General features: G+C 53.5%; 1 protein-coding gene across 1 annotated transcript; it reads left to right on the top strand.

Annotated features, from left to right (window-relative positions):
- The first annotated feature begins 1,874 nt into the window (after positions 1–1,874).
- On the top strand, positions 1,875–21,674 carry CHRNA2 (cholinergic receptor nicotinic alpha 2 subunit). The gene is made up of 6 exons (XM_061569202.1): positions 1,875–2,573; positions 7,097–7,254; positions 11,637–11,681; positions 12,445–12,554; positions 15,182–16,313; positions 20,179–21,674. The coding sequence occupies exons 1-6, from the start codon at positions 2,528–2,530 to the stop codon at positions 20,332–20,334; spliced, it is 1,647 nt and encodes a 548-aa protein (XP_061425186.1). The 5' UTR covers positions 1,875–2,527; the 3' UTR covers positions 20,335–21,674.
- Positions 21,675–22,442: the final 768 nt, after the last annotated feature.

Consider the following 22,442-nt stretch of genomic DNA (forward strand, 5'->3'; position numbering starts at 1 on the left):
GTAGAAAACAAAATAAATCACGACGTTTCGGGCGCAACACAAGCGTCCATCATCAGGTGGGAAAGCATGGTTTGCTGCTGAGGCAGACTGTTTAAAAAGGTTTGAAATGGGTGTAGCCCAAGGGTTATAAAGAAGTGGCCGGGGCTAGTGATGTTAATGTGAGAAATCAGCATGTAAGATCGTCCGTGGACACAAGGCAGGTCTGAAACACGGTAGGACCAATACCCCTGCCGACGCCGATCATTGTTTTAACGCTGCGGGCTCACACGAAATGGATTTTTTCCAAGACCGAGGTACTCTGAAAACCTACTGGCTACCTTCAGAGATTTGTTCAAGAAGTCATCTAGATATATAAACACAGACACAACTTCAACCGAGAGGATGGGTACAAACGGAGCAATCATTAGAAGGACGTTATTAACCAGGTAAATTATTAACTGACTGTGATGTTTCCATCCAACCTGCATATGTCAGCTGTTATTTCTACTCTCTGTGTCTCTCTCTCTCTATGCCTCTCTCTTAGATCTCTCATGCTCACATGTCCTATGTATTGCACTCTCATGCTCACAGGCCCTTCGGATTACACCCGTTGGGTTGCACTCCCTTGTCGAGGAGGCCGCTCTTATCCTTCTTTTATACAGTTACATGCTAATTTCTCACATTAACATCATGCTAATCTCTCACATTAACATAGCCACTACCGTGCCCTCTAATCTCTCACATTACCATCATTCTAATCTCTCACATTAACATAGCCACTTCCGTGCCCTCTAATTTCTCACAGTAACATCACTGGCCACGGCCACTTATTTATGACCCATGAGCTACACCCATTTCAAACCTTTTAACACAGTCTGCCTCAGCAGCAGACCATGCTTTCCCACCTGATGATGGACGCTTGTGTTGCGCCCGAATCGTCGTGATTTATTTTATACCTACGTGATTTTACCGAAAAAACCAAAGAGTATAATTGATGTAGAACAATGCTCATAATTACTGGATAACCTTCGGGGGGAATGATAACTAAGGACGACTGTTAACGTTTTACTTGATATTTGTTGATGACTGGCGATTGAAGCTCCAAGCGCGTGGAGAGCACCGAATACATTTCCTGACGAAGCTCCCAGCACGCGGAGCGAAAACGTCGGACATCATTGCGGTACGGAACAACGCCGAAAGCACAGAGCTCCGATGAAGAGTGAGCACTCGCAACTCATCTCGTCCCGGTGACGATCCCCGTGGTCTTGGATGCCCTCTCTCGGTTGGTTGGGTCCACTGCTGCTTCTGGCTGAGCACAGTTCTCCTGCCCCTCTCAGCATATCCCCCACCACCCTTTCACCCCCCCCCACCCCACCCACCCCCACAACGCCAAGGGGTGCGTGTGCTCATACCGGTGTCTCTCCAATCCTCTGCGAGCCGGCACGAGTGACAGCAGCAAAGCAGCAGCAGCAGCAACAGCGCAAGCCACGAGCGACTCAGGGAGGGAACGGTGACTCATCACGGTTATGACGACGAAGAAGATCCACGCTGTCTTGTACTTGTGCACACACAGACACACAGTCTCGAGCTAGGGTTACATGTCCACGGAAGTCGACGCGTTCTAGATCGCCCGCACAGTGGACATCTGGACATCCCTTTGCGTGCGCGGTTTCAGCTCGTCTCGCAGCGTGGCAGCGCGGGGGGCAATGGGGACGACGCGCGCGCCGTGCACGACGACCCGCGGCAAGGAGGCAGCGGCGCTGTCCGAGTGACAGCGGCGAGGAAGGGAGGCACGCGGAGGCACGCGCAGGGAGGGTAGACACGGGGACCGGGAGACGAGGAAGCGGGGAGGGAAAACACGGGGGGTGACAAGGAGGGGGGCGGGGAGACGTGGAGAGAGGGAGACGCTGGCGCAGGGAGGCAGAGAGAGAGGGAGACACTGGCGCAGAGAGACACGGAGACAGAGACGGAGACGCGGAGACAGAGAGAGACAAGGAGCCAGGGAGGGAGGCTTGCTCATTGCTGAGCGGGGTGAGGGAGCGCGCTTAACCCAGCCAAGCGTAAGTTCCCCTCGCTGATGCTGCTGATGCTTGGTGGTGGATGCGAGTGGTAGGTAGGGGGTGATTGTAATAGCTCGCCGTTCTAGATGGTGCTACTATTGAGTGGAGGTAGTTGTGGTGGTCGGTAGTGGCAGTGGGTAGTGAATAGTGGTGGTGGTGTTGGTGGACAGCGAGTGATGATGTTGATGATAGCGGGTGGTGATGTAAGTGGCAGTGATAGTGGGTAGAGCAGTGGTGGTAGTGAGTAGTGGTGGTGGTAGTGCGTAGCGGTTTTCGTGATATTGGGGTTGGGTCGTAGCAGTGGGTATAGTAGTCGTGGTGGTTGTGAGCAGCAGTGGTGGTGGCAGTGAGTAGTATTAGTAGCGTTGAGTCGTAGTGCCGGTGATGGTTTTGGTCGCTTTGCCATCTTCATCAAAGTAATGTCCGGGTGTCACGGAGGGGAGGAGACCAAGGCTCTGGGATAGACTGCGGCTCCGTGAGCCGAGGCCATGCGGGGTGGACTTCTCACCCTGGCTTCGCTGCTGGGGGTCACGGGTAAGAGGGGGGGAGACACCCCGTGACAATCATCATCATCATCATCATCGTCGTCACGATCATCATCATAATCACACCGGGTGCATTTGGCCACGTGTGCTGGCGTCACTCTCCAACTCGTCACATTTGATAAATTACTCGCACATTTGATAAAGCCACGTCGCATCCCCCCCCCTCCCCCCTTAATGACAGACTCATTCCCGCTCGTAGGCTGACTCTGCGTACATCTTATGCCGCACAGTGACAGCTGCCACGGGGGGGGGTCCCCTTGGCGAGACTGCAGCAGAGAATTGTAATGGTGGAGATGATATGTGACGCAAGGCGGTTTGAGTTGTTGGGGTGTTTAGGCAAGCGTTTTTTGTAAACCCTAATAATCGTGATCATAATCATCTGCGTCACCATCGTAATCATCGAAACAATAATCACGATCATAATTATGATCAACAATCACGATGGTTTCTGTCATCGCAACCACCACCACCATCATCACAATCATGATCACGATCGTCATCACGACCGTCGGCGTGGTCACAATCATCCCCGTCATCGCGATCATCATCGCAACCACGATCACAATCACCGTGATGACAAATCATCAAAACAACCGCGATGAGCGCGCACTGATGCTGACGCGCTCGTGAAGACATTCACCAAGAGGCGTTTTCAGTCGAAACAGGGAAAAAAATTGCAGCAGCAGCAGCCGCCGTATTACCCAAAACGTCTCTTATGCAAGTGAAGGGCTCAACTGAAGCGCACGGAATCCGTGAGAATCCCAGCGGGTTTATTATTATTTTTTATTCTTTAAAAGCCGGGCGCACAGCTGCGTAAAGGACAATCGCCCCACGTGTTTTGAGTGGTTCTCGTCACGGAGGGGGCTGGAGAGGGCTGAGCCCCCCCCCCCACTTCCTCCTGTAGGCTAACCCCCCCCCCCAAATCCTCTTTTAAAAATCTTAGTCAAAAAAAATATATATGTTAGCACAAAATTGTGGACAATTGGCCATCGCAACCATTGTTCAATTACATCGGGGGCCAGAGCAGAATGCACGATAAGACAACAGCAGGTCGGATTTCCGTAGTACGCTAATTCTGTTTCACAATTAACATTTGTCGAACGTTCGTTTGACATTTACTGAATTGTGCCATTGCACCCAACCCTCTTGAATTCGTGTATATCCTCCCCCCTCCCCTCATTTAAACAAGACCAGGCTACTAGGTTGTCCTGGAATACTGTGGAGAAGTGACCATGCCACAATGCGGCCACCTCTTGCCTTCAAACCGTGACATCGAAGGCATGGTGTGATGACCACGTGTGCGCCAGGCATGATGGCAGTGCGGTGCTCTTTGCGTGGATCTCCCATCCGATGGATGCGGAGGAGAATCTGTGCGAGCGATAGTGAAGCGGTTAGCGCGCTGCAACTACGAATCTGGCGACCCGAGTTCGATTCCCACCAGCGACGATTATCTGGTACCAGTCGTAGGCCTCCCCTAGGTCGTCTCAGCCTCAAATGAGTAGCTGGTGCGGTGTGTAAACATCGCCGCCGGGGAGACAGAGGCGGACGGGCGCGTGGTGCTGGTCACCCACCTCCTCGTGTGCCGTGCCGGCCTCTATAGGTGCTCGCTAACAGCACTTGCCCCCAAAAGTATGTCAAGGCTATAAAGGGGGGTCTTTGTCTTTGTGCGCCATATGTGACTATGTGAGGATGACGGCCGCAACACGTGTACGAGTTAGTCGATGTCACTTCATGCGATCGAGGCGAATTGCGGCGCGTGGTAGACAGACAGTCCGCCAGACGTTCCAACTTGATTTAGTCAAACGCTATTATTCATTATTATTGCTGCACGATGCTACCGTGGTGTTAGCACAGTGGACGATTTGCAATCTACAATCAATCTCCCCGGCGCGAAAGCTGAAACAACGAGCAAGATTTTTACGAGCAAGATTCTTCCACCCCCCCCACCCACCCTCCTCTACGCCGCTGCCCACTCAGCAATCGATATGGGTACCCCTGTCTCTTCCAAGACGTCTGGGTCATCTTGTAAGAGGAGGTCAAAGTCCCCTCGAGAGGTCTTCTCTAGAGCTCTCTCAAGCGGAGATTCTTCATCCGGCAGTGGCGTCAGCAAGGACTTTTCAGGTCCTGCACCTTTGCCTTGTCGGATACGCACCCACAATAGCGGTATTTTGGGTCAGATCGCGTAGGTATAAATGTTTAACCATACTCAAACAGAACGGCCGGTTCATACAAACTGACGCTCGCTCACCACCGGCGGTGAAGCCCCATGGCTGGGGGAATCGAACTCAGGCGGTCGAGGTTCGTAGCCGCGGTTGCCTTCGTGAATCTGCCGTGCGTCACCGCCCGCCGCAAGCCGATCGTGAGTTGGTTGCGGTGCGCGCGTTAAACGTTTGCGAGCAAACCATCTCAAGCAAGAACATCAACAGCATCATCATCAGCGGCATCATCATCGGCGGCATCATCATCAGCGGCATCATTATCAACAGCATCATCAACAGCATCATCATCAGCGGCATCATCATCGGCGGCATCATCATCGGCGGCATCATCATCGGCGGCATCATCATCAACGGCATCATCATTAGCGGCATCATCATCAACAGCATCATCATCAGCGGCATCATCATCAGCGGCATCATCATCATCAACAGCATCATCATCAGCGGCATCATCAACAGCATCATCAGCAGCAGCATCATCATCAACGGCATCATCATCATCAACAGCATCATCATCAGCGGCATCATCATCAACGGCATCATCATCAACAGCATCATCAGCGGCATCATCATCAGCGGCATCATAATCAGCGGCATCATCATCAACAGCATCATCATCAACAGCATCATCATCAACAGCATCATCATCAGCGGCATCATCATCAACGGCATCATCATCAGCGGCATCATCATCAGCGGCATCATCATCAGCAGCATCATCATCATCAGCGGCATCAACAGCATCATCATCAGCGGCATCATCATCAGCGGCATCATCATCAACAGCATCATCATCAACGGCATCATCATCAGTGGCATCATCATCAGCGGCATCATCATCAACGGCATCATCATCAGCGGCATCATCATCAGCGGCATCATTATCAGCGGCATCATCAGCGGCGGCATCATCATCAGCGGCATCATCATCAACGGCATCATCATTAGCGGCATCATCATCAGCGGCATCATCATCAGCGGCATCATCATCAGCAGCATCATCATCAGCGGCATTAACAGCATCATCATCAGCGGCATCATCATCAGCGGCATCATCATCAACGGCATCATCATCAGCGGCATCATCATCAGCGGCATCATCATCAGCAGCATCATCATCATTGGCGGCATCATCATCAGCGGCATCATCATCAGCGGCATCATCATTAGCGGCATCATCATCAGCGGCATCATCATCAACGGCATCATCATCAGCGGCATCATCATCAACGGCATCATCATCAGCGGCATCATTATCAGCGTCATCATCATCAGCGGCATCATTATCAGCGGCATCATCATCAGCGGCATCATTATCAGCGGCATCATCATCAGCGGCATCATTATCAGCGGCATCATCATCAACAGCATCATCATCAGCGGCATCATCATCAGCGGCATCATCAGCGGCGGCAGCAGCAGGACTCCTTTACGATCGGGAGCCTCATTACCCCGTGAATTTCAGTGCACGGCTCTGCTTGTCGGCGTATGTAGTAAGTAGGCGATCATTGCATTTTACGACGGCGTTTCGCCTGCCGAGTCGACCTAGAGGTCAGACTGCGCTCGCTCGCTCGCTCCCCCCCCGGTGCGCCTCTGAGCCACGGGAGCTCAGGTTCAACATCGTCGTCGTCGCCATGCTCGTGATGGAGCGTCTATCCACTGCTGGCCAGACGAGGCGGGGGTACCCACACTTTACTCCACCACGTGCGATCCGTTCACCACGGTCGATTGGCAAGTCGGGTAAGTGGGGGGAGGGGGGGGAGATTTAAGAAACCTGCCCCCCATTGTGTCGACTGGCGCGCCGGGAGGTTGCATCGAGCCGGCGACCTCTGCACTGCAAGGTCCAGCGCGCTCGCCGCTCACCGCGGGCAGCAACTCCGCTGAGCACCACGAATGCAAATATGTTGTTGTTGTTGTTGTTTTTAAATCCTTTATATTAAGTTCACTTGCTTGCTTGCTTGCACGCTTACGACCGTGAAAATATTTCGGTCGTTTTTTAACCCACTTCCCGTGATCCAATCGAGCTGACATTTTGCACACAGACTCGTTGTGCGTGACAATTTATTTTCGTGAAAAAAATTTTTTCAAAAATTTTCCACTTTTTAGGAATTTTTTTTTCATATTTAATTTAAAATACAAATGTGATAAAAATGAAACTCTTACTCAAGAAAAACAGAAATGAATAATAAAATAAAACCGATGCCACGCACATAAAGGATTTATAGTGAAAAACTTTGTTTTTACGGGTTAATTTTTTTGTAAATCTCTGCCGCCGGGTGGGATTTGCGGCCAGCGCTGTGTCAGGGCATCCACCAGGGCCGCTCCCATGCCGAGAGCCGCCTCTTCCGCCGCCTCTTCAGGCGCTACAACAAGTGGTCACGTCCCGTGGCCAACGTCTCCGACGTGGTGGACGTGAAGTTCGGACTCTCCATCGCGCAGCTCATCGACGTGGTGAGCGACTCCGCCGCGCTGCACGACACACACCGGCGGTGGGGCAAGGGGCAAGGGCGGTGCTGCCCGCGGGTCAGACGGGGATGCCGCGACTTCATTTCACGCGGCCCCGTAGCCAGCAAGGACCCCCCACCCATCCACCACCCCCCACCCACCCACCACCCCCCACCCACCCACCACCCCCCACCCACCAAAAGACAAAGATCCCCCGTATAGCCTTAACAGACTTTAATTCTAGATTTGAAGCTTTCGTGACTGCAAGGATTCATATTCTTAGGTTTTTTTCGGTAAAGTCACGTTGGTAAAATAAAATAATAAAAGTAAAATAAAATAAAAATCACGACGTTTCGGAGGCAACACAAGCTTCTGTCTTACTTGATACAGCTGTCGGGCTGTGACGGTTCCACCTGAAGACGGAAGCTTGTGTTGCCTCCGAAACGTCGTGATTTTTATTTTATTTTACTTTTATTAATTTTTATTTTTTACCTACGTGACTTTACCGAAAAAACCTAAGAATACCTTAACAGACTGTTGGGGCAAGTGCTGTTAGCGAGCACCTATGAAGGCCGGCACGGCACACGAGGGGGCAGGTGGTCAATACCACGCCCGACCGCCTTTGTCTCCCCAGTGGCGATGTTTACGTACCGTACCAGGTACTCATTTGAGGCTGAGTCGAGCTAGGGGAGGCCCAAGACCGGTTCAGATAATCGTCACTGATGTTGGCCGTGGGGGGGAATCGAACACGGGTCGCCGGGTTCGTAGCACAGCGTAGCGCTAACCGCTACACTACCGCTCCCCACCCACCACCCCCCCACCACCACCTCCCCTACCCACCACCCCCCACCACCACCACCGCTCCCCACCCACCACCCTCACCCACCACCCCGGCCACTATCACTTCGACAACGTCCCCGCGAAGGCGATGTCACCGTCTTCTGCGTATGAAAAAAGACGCACATTTTCGCGTCTGTATTTTTTGTTTGCGTCTCGTAGTCCGGTTAGAGTTTGCGCGCGTCTGTGCGTGTGGCCAGATTGGTTTCACCTTCTTTGACCCGGGGATCAGTCGCGTGGCGTGCGTCTTACAATCCGGAGAATAAGGCACTTGTCACTTGGAGACAATCTTAGCCGCACTAATCGGTTACTAGAGGAGAAACACCGCGTGTCTGTGTTGTTGTTGTTGTTGCACGCTCAGTCACCTCGTGAAGGTGATGAATAATATTACTTTTCGTTATCGCTGGATAACTCTGCTATATGTGTGCATGTTAATGTGTGGTTGGCACCTGGGTCTTCCTCTGCCAGCGAGCCTTCGACACTTCACGTGGCCTCAAAGCGCACCTAGCCTGGCACAAGCGCCGTGGTGAGGTCACCGCCACTTAGCCCTCGGGAATAAAAAAAAAACTTCCTCCTTCACACGACACACAACAACATAATCATCTCCGATTGGGCCACGTACGGCGCGAAAGAAGTTCAACTCGCAATGAATTGGAGGCTCCTGTCGTACAAACACCAGCTTGGCCGCTCGCCATCGTTGCTTCGAGCTTGCCGGACTCTGGCTTGCTCAAAGCCGCTACAGAGTTTTGCTTGTGGGTGTTTTGAACCACCGCTGCTGAAATGATGGCCTCTAGCAGGGAGCCGTGCAGCTGATGGGATGTGTAAAAAAATTATAGTCAGTGCCGGATTAAGCTAGTGCGGGGCCTGTAGCATATGTTATAAAGGGGAGCTAAATAAAAAAAACACGTAAATATTAAAACACATTAATGTTTCACTTGCATAGTAAAGAAATTGTATTCTTTCATTTGCTATGCAGCCGGATAATCGCTAACCTTAAACACCCAGTCGTTCATAAAAGTTGAAGGCAGTATAGTACTATAGTAATAGAGCAAGTGCAGAATCATTGAACAGGAATTGATAGCTTGAACGCATTTAGCGCGGGGCCCTTGAAAGTGCGGGGCCCGTAGCTACTACACATGTAATAGCTACTACATATGTAGCTACTTTTGCTACTCAGATAACCGTCACTGTCCTTAGTTAATCCGGAGTTAGACTAATTCCTCCACCACCACCACCCACTCGCTGCCGATTCCGATGAATCATCGCGATTTGATTCAACAAACGATTCTTTACAAAATGATCCCGTCCGGTCTACGAATGTGTGGTGGATGTAGCGGCCTCTAGCGGTTGACGTGGTCATGTAAAATAAGGGTGCATACGTGGATGCGTTCAGAGTAATTGAAAGCTTCGAATCCAGTAATTGAATAATATCGATTCTTAAGCCTCACGAGAAGAAATACTTGGAATTTACAGCCCGCTTTTTTTCGACCCTATGCTGGATGAAGGCCTGGGGAGGGGAGGCATGGTTGATTCTGAGCATACTTCACCAGTCCGGTCACCGTGCGTGGCCCGGTACACATACCACTCGCTATTGATGGTTAGCCGTTGAACTCAGGTCGCCGGGGGTCACCGGCCCGCGACACACTGACGCATTGTCACATTCGCGTGAGTAATAAACAGCAACGAAACATTGATGTGGAGTGGTGGCGCAGTGGTTAGCGCACACGGTGCCCGGCCGCTTAAGTTCAATTTCTGGACGCGGATAAAATCAGTGGCGAATCATAGGATCCTTGCCCACACTACCCACAACCCACACTACCCTCAACCCACACTACCCTCAACCCACACTACCCTTAACCCACACTACCCTCAACCCACACTACCCTCAAACCACACTACCCATGCTGATGAAGTATGGCCACATAACCCCCATGGACCGACTTGTTGCCGAGGAAGCATTCATCCAGCACTGGATTATTGATACAAACCTGAACATTATTATTATTCTTTATAAAATACTGCAGGTTATTATTATTATAATGCTGCATAAAATATATGTGCCGTTTAAAGATTGCCCTTGACATGGAAGGAAAACCAGAGACTCCGGAGAAAACCCACCAACACAGAATCAGAATACTTCGTCATCCCGGAGGAATCCGATTAGCTATAAAGCTCTATTTCACAGATGTCCACCAGAGGGGGTTGACACACAGCGATGCCATCTGCCATCTCTTGGCAATACCTCGCAGCCCCACGCCTACAACACCTGGCAAGCACTGATGCTGGTGACCCATCCTAGCACCAACCAAATCCCTCATCCCAAGCTCTCAGCAGGCCCAGACCTGCTTAGCTTCCTAATCTCCGATGAGACGCGGCGTGATGGGTCCGTATCGACTTGGAGTACATCGGGCGATTGGATTTGAACGCTACACACTGCGCAGTCGCGTTTCGCTTCGCGTGTGCGTACAGACCAAGGGGCCGTCCATAAATGACGTCACGCACCTAGGGGGGGGATCAGACATTTGTGACGATGTGTGACGAGGGGAGGGGGGGTGAGAAATGTGACGTCACATCAAAATGCGCATCTTTAAATAAATATAGACAACACGTTCTACTTAATTAAATAGACTTTTAGTAAAACTAATTCTCCTACAACATCAGAGTGCAGCGCCACATTAAATACGCACTACAATGACAATAGTTTAAAGCGATTTGAAGCATGTTTTTTTTTGGGGGGGGAGGGGGGGGGCAGAGCTTCGTGACGTCATATTTGAGGGGGGGGGGGTCTGACTTTTTGTGACGCCGTGTGACGAAGGGGGGGGGGGGTCAAAAATGGTCCAAAATCGCGTGACGTCATTTATGGACGGCCTCAAAGCCACTCACAGACCCAGCGTTCCAATGGAACGGTACGAAGTGGCCCTTTGACTGTTGCCAAGATTCCCCGGTGCCCGAGACGGTGCCTGGCACTGACCAAGATGTCACCATCGAGAAGTCTATCGCAGTGAAATAGGCGTCAACCTTAGAGCAATTAGAGAGGGTGCACGCGATGTGACAACTCGTGCCAATCGGATGTCACTGGCAGGGCCGTCAATCTGTCGGGGGGGCTGACGGGTGGGGGGGTGAGGGGGGTGAGGGTTGCGGAGCAAAATGCCACCGTGTAGGCCCTCTTGACGCCTTCAAACCGAACCGTAAGCGTGACATCTGACACCGTGACGTCGAAATGCGCCCCCCCCTCCCCCCCCAAAGCGAGGGGCCCGGGGCGGTGCCCTCCCCCTCCACCCACCCCCCGTCCGCCGTGTACCCCTAGGGCAGGGGTCGGCAACCAAAATAACAAGAAGAGCCATTTCTTTCCAATTCGGTACAAAAGTCAGTATTTCAAGAGCCGCAATGCATCTGAGTACATACGTACATATCGTCAAAAAGCAGCCCGTAAAGAGCCGCATGCGGCTCCGGAGCCGTAGGTTGCCGACCCCTGCCCTAGGGGACGGCTTTGGTCAAGCGGCACGATTGTGACCCGGCTGCCCGCCCTGTGTCCGCGTCTCTCCCCGCAGGACGAGAAGAACCAGATGATGACGACGAACGTCTGGCTCAAGCAGGTGCGTGGTGAGCGTGGTGAGCGTGGTAAGCGTGGTGAGCGTGGTGAGCGTGGTAAGCGTGGTGCGTGGTGAGAGTGGTGAGCGTAGTGAGCGTGGTGAGAGTGGCGAGCGTGGTGCGTGGTGAGTGTGGTGCGTGGTGCGTGGTGAGTGTGGTGAGCGTGGTGAGAGTGGCGAGCGTGGTGAGCGTGGTGCGTGGTGAGTGTGGTGCGTGGTGCGTGGTGAGTGTGGTGAGCGTGCTGAGCGTGGTGAGCGTGGTGAGAGTGGCGAGCGTGGTGAGCGTGGTGCGTGGTGAGTGTGGTGCGTGGTGAGAGTGGTGAGCGTGGTGAGCGTGGTGAGAGTGGCGAGCGTGGTGAGCGTGGTGCGTGGTGAGTGTGGTGCGTGGTGCATGGTGAGTGTGGTGAGCGTGCTGAGCGTGGTGAGAGTGGTGAGTGTGGTGAGTGTGGTGGGTGATGAGCGTGGTGAGCGTGGTGAGTGTGGTGCGTGATGAGTGTGGTGAGCGTGGTTAGCGTGGTGCGTGGTGAGCGTGGTGCGTGGTGAGAGTGGTGAGTGTGCGGTGACGATGTTGGTGAGCGTGGTGTGCGGTGACGATGTTGGTGAGCGTGGTGAGCGTGCGGTGACGATGTTGGTGAGCGTGGTGAGCGTGGGGCCTGCTGCAAGCAAAGGAATGGGCGCCCCCACGCCTCCTAGTCCGGGGCCAAAAGTTGACACCACTGCAGTTGCACCGCCTGCACACTCGATCGCTGTTGCCGTCGTTATTGCGCAGGAGTGGCACGACTACAAGCTGCGCTGGGATCCCACCGAGTACGCCAACGTCACGTCCCTGCGGGTGCCCTCCGAGATGATCTGGATCCCGGACATCGTCCTCTACAACAAGTGGGTGGTGCCCCCTCGCCGTGCGACCGACAGCCATCTCGACATCACAATCAGAAGACGTAGTTGTTACATGGAAATCAGATGACGTAGTTGTTACAGGAGAATCAGATGACGTAGTTGTTACAGGGATAATCAGAAGACGTAGTTGTTACAGGAGAATCAGAAGACGTAGTTGTTACAGGAGAATCAGATGACGTAGTTGTTACAGGGAGAATCAGAAGACGTAGTTGTTACAGGAGAATCAGAAGACGTAGTTGTTACAGGAGAGTCAGATGACGTAGTTGTTACAGGAGAATCAGATGACGTAGTTGTTACAGGAGAGTCAGATGACGTAGTTGTTACATGGAAATCAGATGACGTAGTTGTTACAGGAGAGTCAGAAGACGTAGTTGTTACAGGGGAGTCAGAAGACGTAGTTGTTACATGGAAATCAGATGACGTAGTTGTTACAGGAGAGTCAGAAGACGTAGTTGTTACAGGGAGAATCAGAAGACGTAGTTGTTACAGGAGAATCAGATGACGTAGTTGTTACAGGAGAATCAGAAGACGTAGTTGTTACAGGAGAATCAGATGACGTAGTTGTTACAGGAGAATCAGAAGACGTAGTTGTTACAGGAGAATCAGATGACGTAGTTGTTACAGGGAGAATCAGAAGACGTAGTTGTTAGAGGGGCATCAGATGACGTAGTTGTTACAGGAGAATCAGAAGACGTAGTTGTTACAGGGAGAATCAGAAGACGTAGTTGTTACATGGAAATCAGAAGACGTAGTTGTTACAGGGGAATCAGAAGACGTAGTTGTTACAGGAGAATCAGATGACGTAGTTGTTACATGGAAATCAGAAGACGTAGTTGTTACAGGAGAATCAGAAGACGTAGTTGTTACAGGAGAATCAGATGACGTAGTTGTTACAGGAGAATCAGAAGACGTAGTTGTTACAGGGAGAATCAGAAGACGTAGTTGTTACAGGAGGAATCCGATGAGCTATAAATCTAATTTTCATAGACGCAACCGTAAAAACCAAAGAGTCTGAATCCTTGCAGTCACGAAAGCTTCAAATCTAGAGTTAACGTCTCGCCAATGTGACGAGATGTTGACTACATCGCCTGGTATACAGGAGGTCGTGGGTTCTATCCCAACCCTGATGCCTGCTGTATGTTTGGAGTTTGTGTGTTCTTTCTTCCCGTGGTCGTATGGATTTTTCTCCGAGTCCTCCGGTTTTCCCCTCCACATTTAGAATCAACGTGCGTTTAGATGATTTGGCTACTATTAACCTCCACGTGATAAGCCACTTCGTTGGGCTATCATTTGTGGCCAGGTCGCTTCTGGAAAAGATCTTCATAGCTCAGTTGGCTTTACCTGGTCAAATAAACAGTTTCTATAACGTGATGAATGTATTCGGAAACACATTTTTTTATTATAACGCGGATGCGAATTGGATATCACGCGATTGAGTGAACAGAGCTACGTCGCGCGAAGTCGGAATAAAGCGGTCGTACGGCTGCCTCGGCGTAGCATCGCACACGGCAGCGGGATGCTGCTGGATCCTTCTAGATGCTACCTGCCTACCCGTCTCACCGTGTTATCGCGGACTGTGTGTTATAATGCGATTTGCGTTCGTCAGCGACGCTGCTACCGCGTTTTGAGAGCACAGACCATACTGCCTCGCTCCGCCAAGCGTTCTCCCTTCTTCACGATGTCCATTTTCGTGACCGGGCTTTACCGCTCTCGCTCGCCGAGATTTCTGCGCCGGAGTAATTGCCGGCGACGTTTGATGTCCGCTCGCTCATCGCGTTGAAGGGCGCTCGGGGCAAATGACAAATAACGTGACAGATTCGGGGACGCACACTGTGGAGGACGCGCTAGCAAACGTTGTGTGCCCACTGGGAGGAGGACGCGGGCATGCGGGGTCAACAGCGCGCGGCGAGCCGCCGACCCAGAGGCCTCTTGTTCATGGGGCGCAATTCAAATTTCGTCCAAGCGGAAATTCGCAATAATCGGGAATTCGTAAATCGAGGAATGGCCGGTATAGTTTCGTAATTTCTGATTGTGTCCCGATTGTCCCGTTTGCGTCACGTACGTACGCACGTTTAGGGGCCATCCATAAATGACGTCACGCACCTAAGGGGGGGAGGGGTCAGACGTTTGTGACGATGTGTGACGAGGGGGGGGGGGGTTGAGAAATGTGACATCACATCAAAATGCGCAACTTTAAATAAATATACACAACACGTTCTACTCTATTAAATATACTTTTTAATAAATGTTTTCTCCTACAACATCAGAGTACAGCGCCACATTAAATACGCACTACAATGACAATAGTTTAAAGCGATTTGAAGCATGTTTTATTTTTTTTGGGGGGGGGGGGGGGGCAGAGCTTTGTGACGTCATATTTGAGGGGGGGGTCTGCCTTTTTGTGACGCCGTGTGACGATGGGGGTGGGGGGGGGGTCAAAAATCGTCCAAAATCGCGCGACGTCATTTATGGACGGCCCCTTACGTATGCACGTTTACGTACGTCCGTTTACGTACGTCCAACTTCCTACCGTTCCGTACGTATCCAAACCGCGCCGCTAATCGGAGCGTTGCGTTCGCCGTCTCTCCCTCCGCCCGCGACGGTCGCAGCGCCGACGGCGACTTCATCGTGACGCACATGACCAAGGCGAACGTGCACCACAACGGCACGGTGCGCTGGACGCCGCCCGCCATCTACAAGAGCTCCTGCAGCATCGACGTCACCTTCTTCCCGTTCGACCAGCAGAACTGCACCATGAAGTTCGGCTCGTGGACCTACGACAAGGCCACGATCGACCTCAAGAGCATGGGCCGCAACGTGGACCTCAAGGACTACTGGGAGAGCGGCGAGTGGGCCATCGTGCACGCCGTGGGCACGTACAACACCAAGAAGTACGACTGCTGCCCGCAGATCTACCCCGACATCACCTACTCGTTCATCATCCGCCGCCTGCCGCTCTTCTACACCATCAACCTCATCGTGCCCTGCCTGCTCATCTCGTGCCTCACCGTGCTCGTCTTCTACCTGCCCTCGGACTGCGGCGAGAAGATCACCCTGTGCATCTCCGTGCTGCTGTCGCTCTCCGTCTTCCTGCTGCTCATCACCGAGATCATCCCGTCCACGTCGCTCGTCATCCCGCTCATCGGCGAGTACCTCCTCTTCACCATGATCTTCGTCACGCTCTCCATCGTCATCACGGTGTTCGTGCTCAACGTGCACCACCGCTCGCGCGGCACCCACTGCATGCCGCGCTGGGTGCGCCGCGTCTTCCTCGACCGCGTCCCCCGCTGGCTCGTCATGAGGAGGCCCCAGAGCGTGGCCGAGGCCGAGGCGGCCGCAGCCGCTGCCGCCCTCGCCCCGGCCGTGGCGGACGAGGCCCCGGGGGCCGCCGCCGTCATCGCCGGCGACGTCTCGGGGGACGTCGCCGAGAGGGCCCGGGGGCTGCCCGGGAGGCTCGGCGCGCCACCGTCGCCGCCGCCGCCGCCGCGCCGCTCCCGCGAGGACCTCTCGACCGACGCCGCCGCCGCCGTCCGCGAGTCGCCGACGGCGTGCGGGTTCGCGCCGTCTCTCCCTCCGCTTTGCCAACAGCTCACGCCTCCTCCTGCTCCTCCCTCTCCGTCGTCTCGCGGAGACGACTACGCGGACTGCAGCCGCTGCGCCTTCTCGCGGAACCTGCTGCTGGCCGTAGAGGGGGTGCAGTACATCGCCAACCACCTGCGCGCGGAGGACGCCGACTTGTCGGTAACGCGGCGCCCTGGGCTCGTGTCACTTCGACTGGGGCTGTGTCCTCCGGTCACGGCAGGGCGCACCGCAGGGAGTCCGGGTTGGGTGGTGGTGGTGGTGTCGTGGCAAGGGCGGGTGGGGGGGACAGGCAAGGGCCGTCCGAATGTGTTGCCGAAATGTTGGCAATGGAGCGAGTATTGGTGCCTAAGTTTTTCATGGGTGGGTACCGCAGTAGGGGGGGGGGGTGGCAGTGGAGGAGCGGTGTGGGGACACACCATGTCTCGTTGTGACTCTGGGTTGGGGTCGTGGTGAGAGAAGTGCTCCACTTCGCTCCGGCTATGAATTGGACGAGGAGCCGGACACAGGCAGAGTTGGGAAAAACAAGATCAAATTACGTCACCGTAATTTGATGCAGGCTACCAATGAACGACACGTGGTCGTTCCCGAATTACAGGGAACAACAACTGAAAATTGTGCAAAGGAGCGCGGAGACGTATGCTTGGATCGAGGGGGGAAGGAGCCTTCATCCAGCAGTGGATCGACCATGGCTGATAATGTATTTGTATCATGTCTACGTCTGGGTGGGTTACCAGCAGGCCCCTGCGTTGAGTTGTCTGGTCAGTTCCACTCAGCGTGCGTTCAGACTCGCCAACCAACACCTTTCACGAAGAAATGACGCCGTGAATTTTCACAGCGGCGCCACCTTCCTCCCACGACCAACTCACCCGCGACGCGCCCGATCTTGTCAGGCCTTGCGAAGCTAAGCAGGGGTTGAGCCTGCTCAGAGCCTGGACAGCGCTGGGGTCGGGTGACCGCCACCGTGGGTCCATGGCGAGGTGCAGTAGACAATGTGAGCAGCAGGGGGCGGTGCAGCAACACCCATTGATGTCCCCCCACAACCCCCCACACCTTCGCCTCAATCCGCACTCACCAGCCTGGTGAAGTATGGTCCGTATATATATAAAATGTGCTGTGCATGTACAACATGCTAAAACTATACTCTTTGGTTCTTTCGGTAAAGTCACGTAGGTATAAAAATATTTTTTTTTTCTGCAGTCACGAAAGCTTCAAATCCTGCTAAAACTGAACACATTTAAACATTATTTTTTTTTACCAGATAAGGCCCATTGAGCTGTGTAACTCTTTTTCAAAAGCGACCTGGCCACGAATGATAGCCCAACCGAAGTGGCTTATCATCGCGTGGAAATGCATCGCAGCCAAATGCTCCACACGCGTGATGTTGATTCTAAATGTGGAGGGGAAAACGGGACGACGCGGAGAGAGAGACACGCAAACGCCAAATCTACAGCAGCAGGCGTCAAGGGTCGGGATCGATCCCACAACCTCCTGTGTACCAGGCGAAGTAGTATACAGCAGCAGGCATCAAGGGTCGGGATCGATCCCACAACCTCCTGTGTACCAGGCGAAGTAGTTAACATCTCCTAGCCACCATGATGATGAGAGAGAGAGGCACTGAAACTACAAATATACAGCAGCAGGCGTCAAGGGTCGGGATCGATCCCACAACCTCCTGTATACCAGGCGAGGTAGTTAACATCTCGCCATTGCTATTATCGATACGGTTCGACCGCGTTCGTGGCAATTTACGTCGGCGCTGCTCCGTGAATTCTCCATCTCCGAAACTCGAGGCCGCACCGGGAGATCTGGGGGTGCGAGAGCGTGAATAGAGCCTGTAAATCGCACTGTTATCTATCGTCGCCGGCTCTTTCGTGCTGAGCTGGCTCCGCGATAAATTACCATTAGCGTCAATTCGGGCCCATTACCCGGGGGTCCTCGACCTATAAGATCGGCGCCGTAGATTTATTGAGGTTTTCCGCGCCCCCCCCCACCCCCCCCGGTTCCCAAAAGCCAGGAGATGGTGAGCGGCGTTCATGGCTCTCACGATTATAGATCGGAAAATCGTGAGAACGCGGAAAATGCTCTCGGGCGTGTTGTGTGCGTCTGTGTGTTGTGTCTGTGTGTTGTGTGTTGTGTCTGTGTGTGTGGTGTGTGTGTGTGTTGTGTGTGTGTTGTGTCTGTGTGTTGTGTGCGTGTTGTGTGTGTGTTGTGTGTGTTGTATGTGTTGTGTCTGTGTGTTGTGTGTGTGTGTTGTGTGTGTGTGTTGTGTCTGTGTGTTGTGTGTGTGTGTTGTGTGTGTTGTGTCTGTGTTGTGTGTGTTGTGTGTGTTATGTGTGGTGTCTGTGTTGTGTCTGTGTGCTGTGTGTGTTGTATGTGTTGTGTGTGTGTGTCTGTGTGTTGTTGTGTGTTGTGTGTGTTGTGTCTGTGTGTTGTGTGTGTTGTGTGTGTTGTGTGTGTCTATGTGTTGTGTCTGTGTGTTGTGTCTGTGTGTTGTTTGTGTGTTGTGTGTATGTTGTGTCTGTGTGTTGTGTGTGTTGTGTATGTGTTGTGTCTGTGTGTTGTGTGTGTGTTGTGTGTGTGTGTTCTGTGTGTTGTGTGTGGCTCAAGAAGCCGCCGTGCAAATTATCTATCCGCCCAAAGTTGGGGGCCCCTACCAACCGACCGGCTCGCTCGGCCTGAAGCAAACTTGAGAACGAGAACGTTGAAAATGGCCCAAGGAGTCGCGATGCGACCGGCTTGTGTCTGAAGGCAGAGTAGGACTTTTAATCACCCGTGAAAGGGCCAAACAAAGACAAAGATCAGAGACTGTTGGGACAAGGGTTGTTAGCAAGCAGCACCTATGAAGGTCGGCACAGCACACGAGGGGGTGGGTGGCCAGCACATCGGCCGGCCGCCTTTGTCTCCCCAGTGGCGATGTTTACGCACCACACCAGGTACTCATTTGAGGCTGAGTCGATCTAGGGAAGCCCAGGACCGGTTCAGATAATCGTAACTGGTGTTGGCCATGCGCGGGAATCGAACTCGGGCCGCTGGGTTCGTAGCGCAGCGCGCTAACCATCACGTTTCACCTCGTCACCTCGTCACCTGCCACTGCGCGCGGGACTTTCAGAGACAGATGTAGCTGAGCATACTAAACTTAGCAAAAAAAATGTATTCCCCTCTAGGACCCGATTGGTGCGGCCAGGACTTAATTTTCATGGAATATTTTCCTGGGCAACCCAAACCGCCCCCCCCCTCCCCCCACCTCCCCCAGACCCTTGGACCTCAGCCCTGGAGGGCTGTGGCTGACGTTAAAGCCCGAGTGTGGCTAAGATGTCTCTGGTGACGGATGAATCACATTTGTGGTCCGTTTCGAAGCGTTAGGTCTCTCGTTGTTGTGTGAAATGAAGTCACGGGCAATGTTTAGCCCATGGATCGTAGCCTCCCTGCCAATGGTCCATACGTATTATCGTTTTCTGCAGACCAGGGGAAAAGTAAGACGCACCCCAAAACCTGTGCCTGCTGTCAATATTTTTTTTTATAAATCTGTTAATCCGCACACACAGCTGTATGTTGCACTTCTTTCGCACCCTACGTAGCCAACCATGCTACTGGGATACAAGACGAACTCCCCAACTATTGATTTAAAATACAGGGGGGGGAAATGCGCGCCTTTGTAATCTCCAGATCCCTACGATTGTTCTGCTTGTTTACCAAGGAAAGCCTCACTGAGTCTCAATGCTCCTTTTCAGGAGGATCCTGCCACGTTTTTTTCCCCAATAGGAGCCGACGTTCCTTTGTGTACTCCCAATTGAGTAATATGCAAGGTCGTTTTTCTGCCTTGGCATGTTTCGGCCAATACCATTTTACATTCTGTTTGTGGTAGCGATGGGAGGAAGCAGAACACGTAAACCCCGAGGAAGCCCCATACAGAACAGGGCGAGGAGCATACAAACTTCACACTGGAAGATGCCCGAGTCGGGAATTGAACTCGTGTCCTTGCTGTTGTGACGCTCTCTCCACCGTCCCATCCCACCCCGTGCAGGTTAAGCAAGACTGGAAGTACGTGGCGATGGTGGTGGACAGGATCTTCCTGTGGACCTTCATCATCGTGTGCATGATGGGCACCCTGGGGCTCTTCCTGCCACCCTGGCTGGCTGGCATGATCGTCATGGGCAGCAAGCAACTGCACGTCGACTGAGCGCGGGCGAGCGGGCGAGCGAGCGGGCGAGCGAGCGGGCGAGCGGGCGGGCGAGCGAGGTCGCGGATGGTGAGGAGGCAGGTCCGGAGCGAGGTGACTCGCCCTCCCACCACGTCCGATCTCGCCACGTCCGAAGCTGCACGGCTTAATATCTCACCGAATGACTTGCAGGTCACCGCTTAGACTGGGCAGAAGGTGGCACGTGTGCAGCGGTAGCTGCGGCCATGGCGAGAGCTCTCCTGGACGCGATGTGCAGAGTGCGAATATATTTTTGGGCCCGCCAGCCTACACACTCCCCGCCGAAATGAATCCCTGGGTGTGGTTATGGAGTGTGCAGGTAGTGCAACTGCACCAGAGCCCCATGCCCCCCCCCACAAGGAAGTTCAGTCGTCAGACTACGAAGAGGTGGGAAATCCATCCCTTGCACCAGGCCCCGTAGCAACCACCACACCACGCCGCTTGTCGTGAGTGGCGTACTTTCACTCCCCGTGTTGCCATCACCATAGGTGAGCGAAGTAGATGTTATGCACGTCAAATAAACATTTACTAAACATTACACGTCTGGTTTTAGGCGCAGAAACTTGATTCAATTAAATGTATGCGCGTATGACGCTACCGACTTGCTGTAGGTAGCGAATAGGAAGTTTCCAAGCTGTGCTAAGGACTTGTGTATTTCATAGATTCTCACAACAGCAAGTTTTAAAGAAATCCATGTCTGTTCCCATTCGGCACGTGGCGCCTGTTTTCCTTATGTTAAACCCGATCGATTTACGGGATAAACACTCTAAATTTAGACAAACACCATCCCGGGACTCCAAATACATTTTTCGATTCGAATGAGTGCTGTTCTTTCGAATATGAATCGAAATCTATTTGGAAGATGTTTGATCTAACGATGGGTCGAGACGCGTACGTATTTCTCAATAGGCGAGCGGTGGATCGACCGCGTGGAGTCGAGCCGCCCGTCCCCCCCCCATCGGTTCGCGATTGCGCCCCGCACGGCATCCCCGCACGCGTTGCTCTTTAAAGTGCAAGACAAAAAAAATGTAACGGCACGGGGGCGGGGGGGATGCACGTGGCCCTGCGATTTCCCCGCTCGCTCCACCCGCTGTCTGCAACGAAACTTGACGAGTTGGCGTCGTCTCGACGTTCCGCGTGCCCCGGGCGAAACGCGCGCACGGACAAGCGCGCAGCCCTCTCCGCACACAGCCTGCCTGCATGAATCGCGTATCGTCCAGCAATACCACGAGATAGACCACGCGACACGCACACATAGAGATGATGCATATATATATGTACGCGTGGAAAGTTTAAAGCAATAAAAGTGGTTATACCTCTTGGCCAATTGTCTGGTGCTCACGAAATTTCACGTCGCGGCACAACAGGCCCCCGGGGCTCCTTCGCCCACTCACATGGAGGGTCGGGCGGGGGGGTGGGGGGTTGGAGGGGGGGGGGGGTCGGGGGGGTTCGGGGGGTGGGTTGGGGGGGGTCGGAGGGGGATGTCGGGGGGGTCGAGGGGGTCGGGGGGGTTGGGGGGCGGGGTCGGGGGGTTGGAGGGGGGGGGGTCGGGGGGGTTCGGGGGGGTTCGGGGGGGTGGGTTGGGGAGGGGTCGGAGGGGGATGTCGGGGGGGTCGAGGGGGTCGGGGGGGTTGGGGGGCGGGGTCGGGGGGTTGGAGGGCGGGGTCGGGGGGGGATGTTCGGAGGCGGGGTCGGGGGGGGGGCTGTCTGAGGTGGGGGGGGGGTCAGGGGGGGGGAGTTGGAGGGGGGGGCTGTAGAGCTCTTGTGTGGGAAGCCACCGTGACGACGGTGACGGCCCCCGCTGTGTACGCACGGCACGTTGAACTTCTCTCGCACCGTACGTAGCCAGCCGTGCTTATCGCAGGTGCGGGGGAAGGACACCGAAACTCAGCACCAAAAAAAGCAGCGCTAAAGAATTGAGTTGTCAATCGAGATGGGGCCGTGCGTGTCCACGCCGTGCGCCTGCCGGATGAACGAGCGAGGCAAACGCGCAAGAGACACAGAATGACAACGTCGGTATTTTTTTCGAATCACGCAAGTTTAGCTCTTTAATGCAAAAAATTAGAAAAAAAGCTGTACAATATCATACA

This window comes from Lethenteron reissneri, chromosome 42 (assembly GCF_015708825.2).
Source record: "Lethenteron reissneri isolate LAM-NWPU_2019-01 chromosome 42, ASM1570882v1, whole genome shotgun sequence".
In the NCBI taxonomy this organism is placed as follows: domain Eukaryota; kingdom Metazoa; phylum Chordata; class Hyperoartia; order Petromyzontiformes; family Petromyzontidae; genus Lethenteron; species Lethenteron reissneri.

Coding starts and splice junctions, on each gene's coding strand:
- CHRNA2 (XM_061569202.1), top strand. CDS start 2,528: ATGCGGGGTGGACTTCTCACCCTGGCTTCGCTGCTGGGGGTCACGG. Junction 11,682..12,444: donor CGAACGTCTGGCTCAAGCAG/GTGCGTGGTGAG, acceptor GTTATTGCGCAG/GAGTGGCACGACTACAAGCT. Junction 16,314..20,178: donor CGGAGGACGCCGACTTGTCG/GTAACGCGGCGC, acceptor CACCCCGTGCAG/GTTAAGCAAGACTGGAAGTA.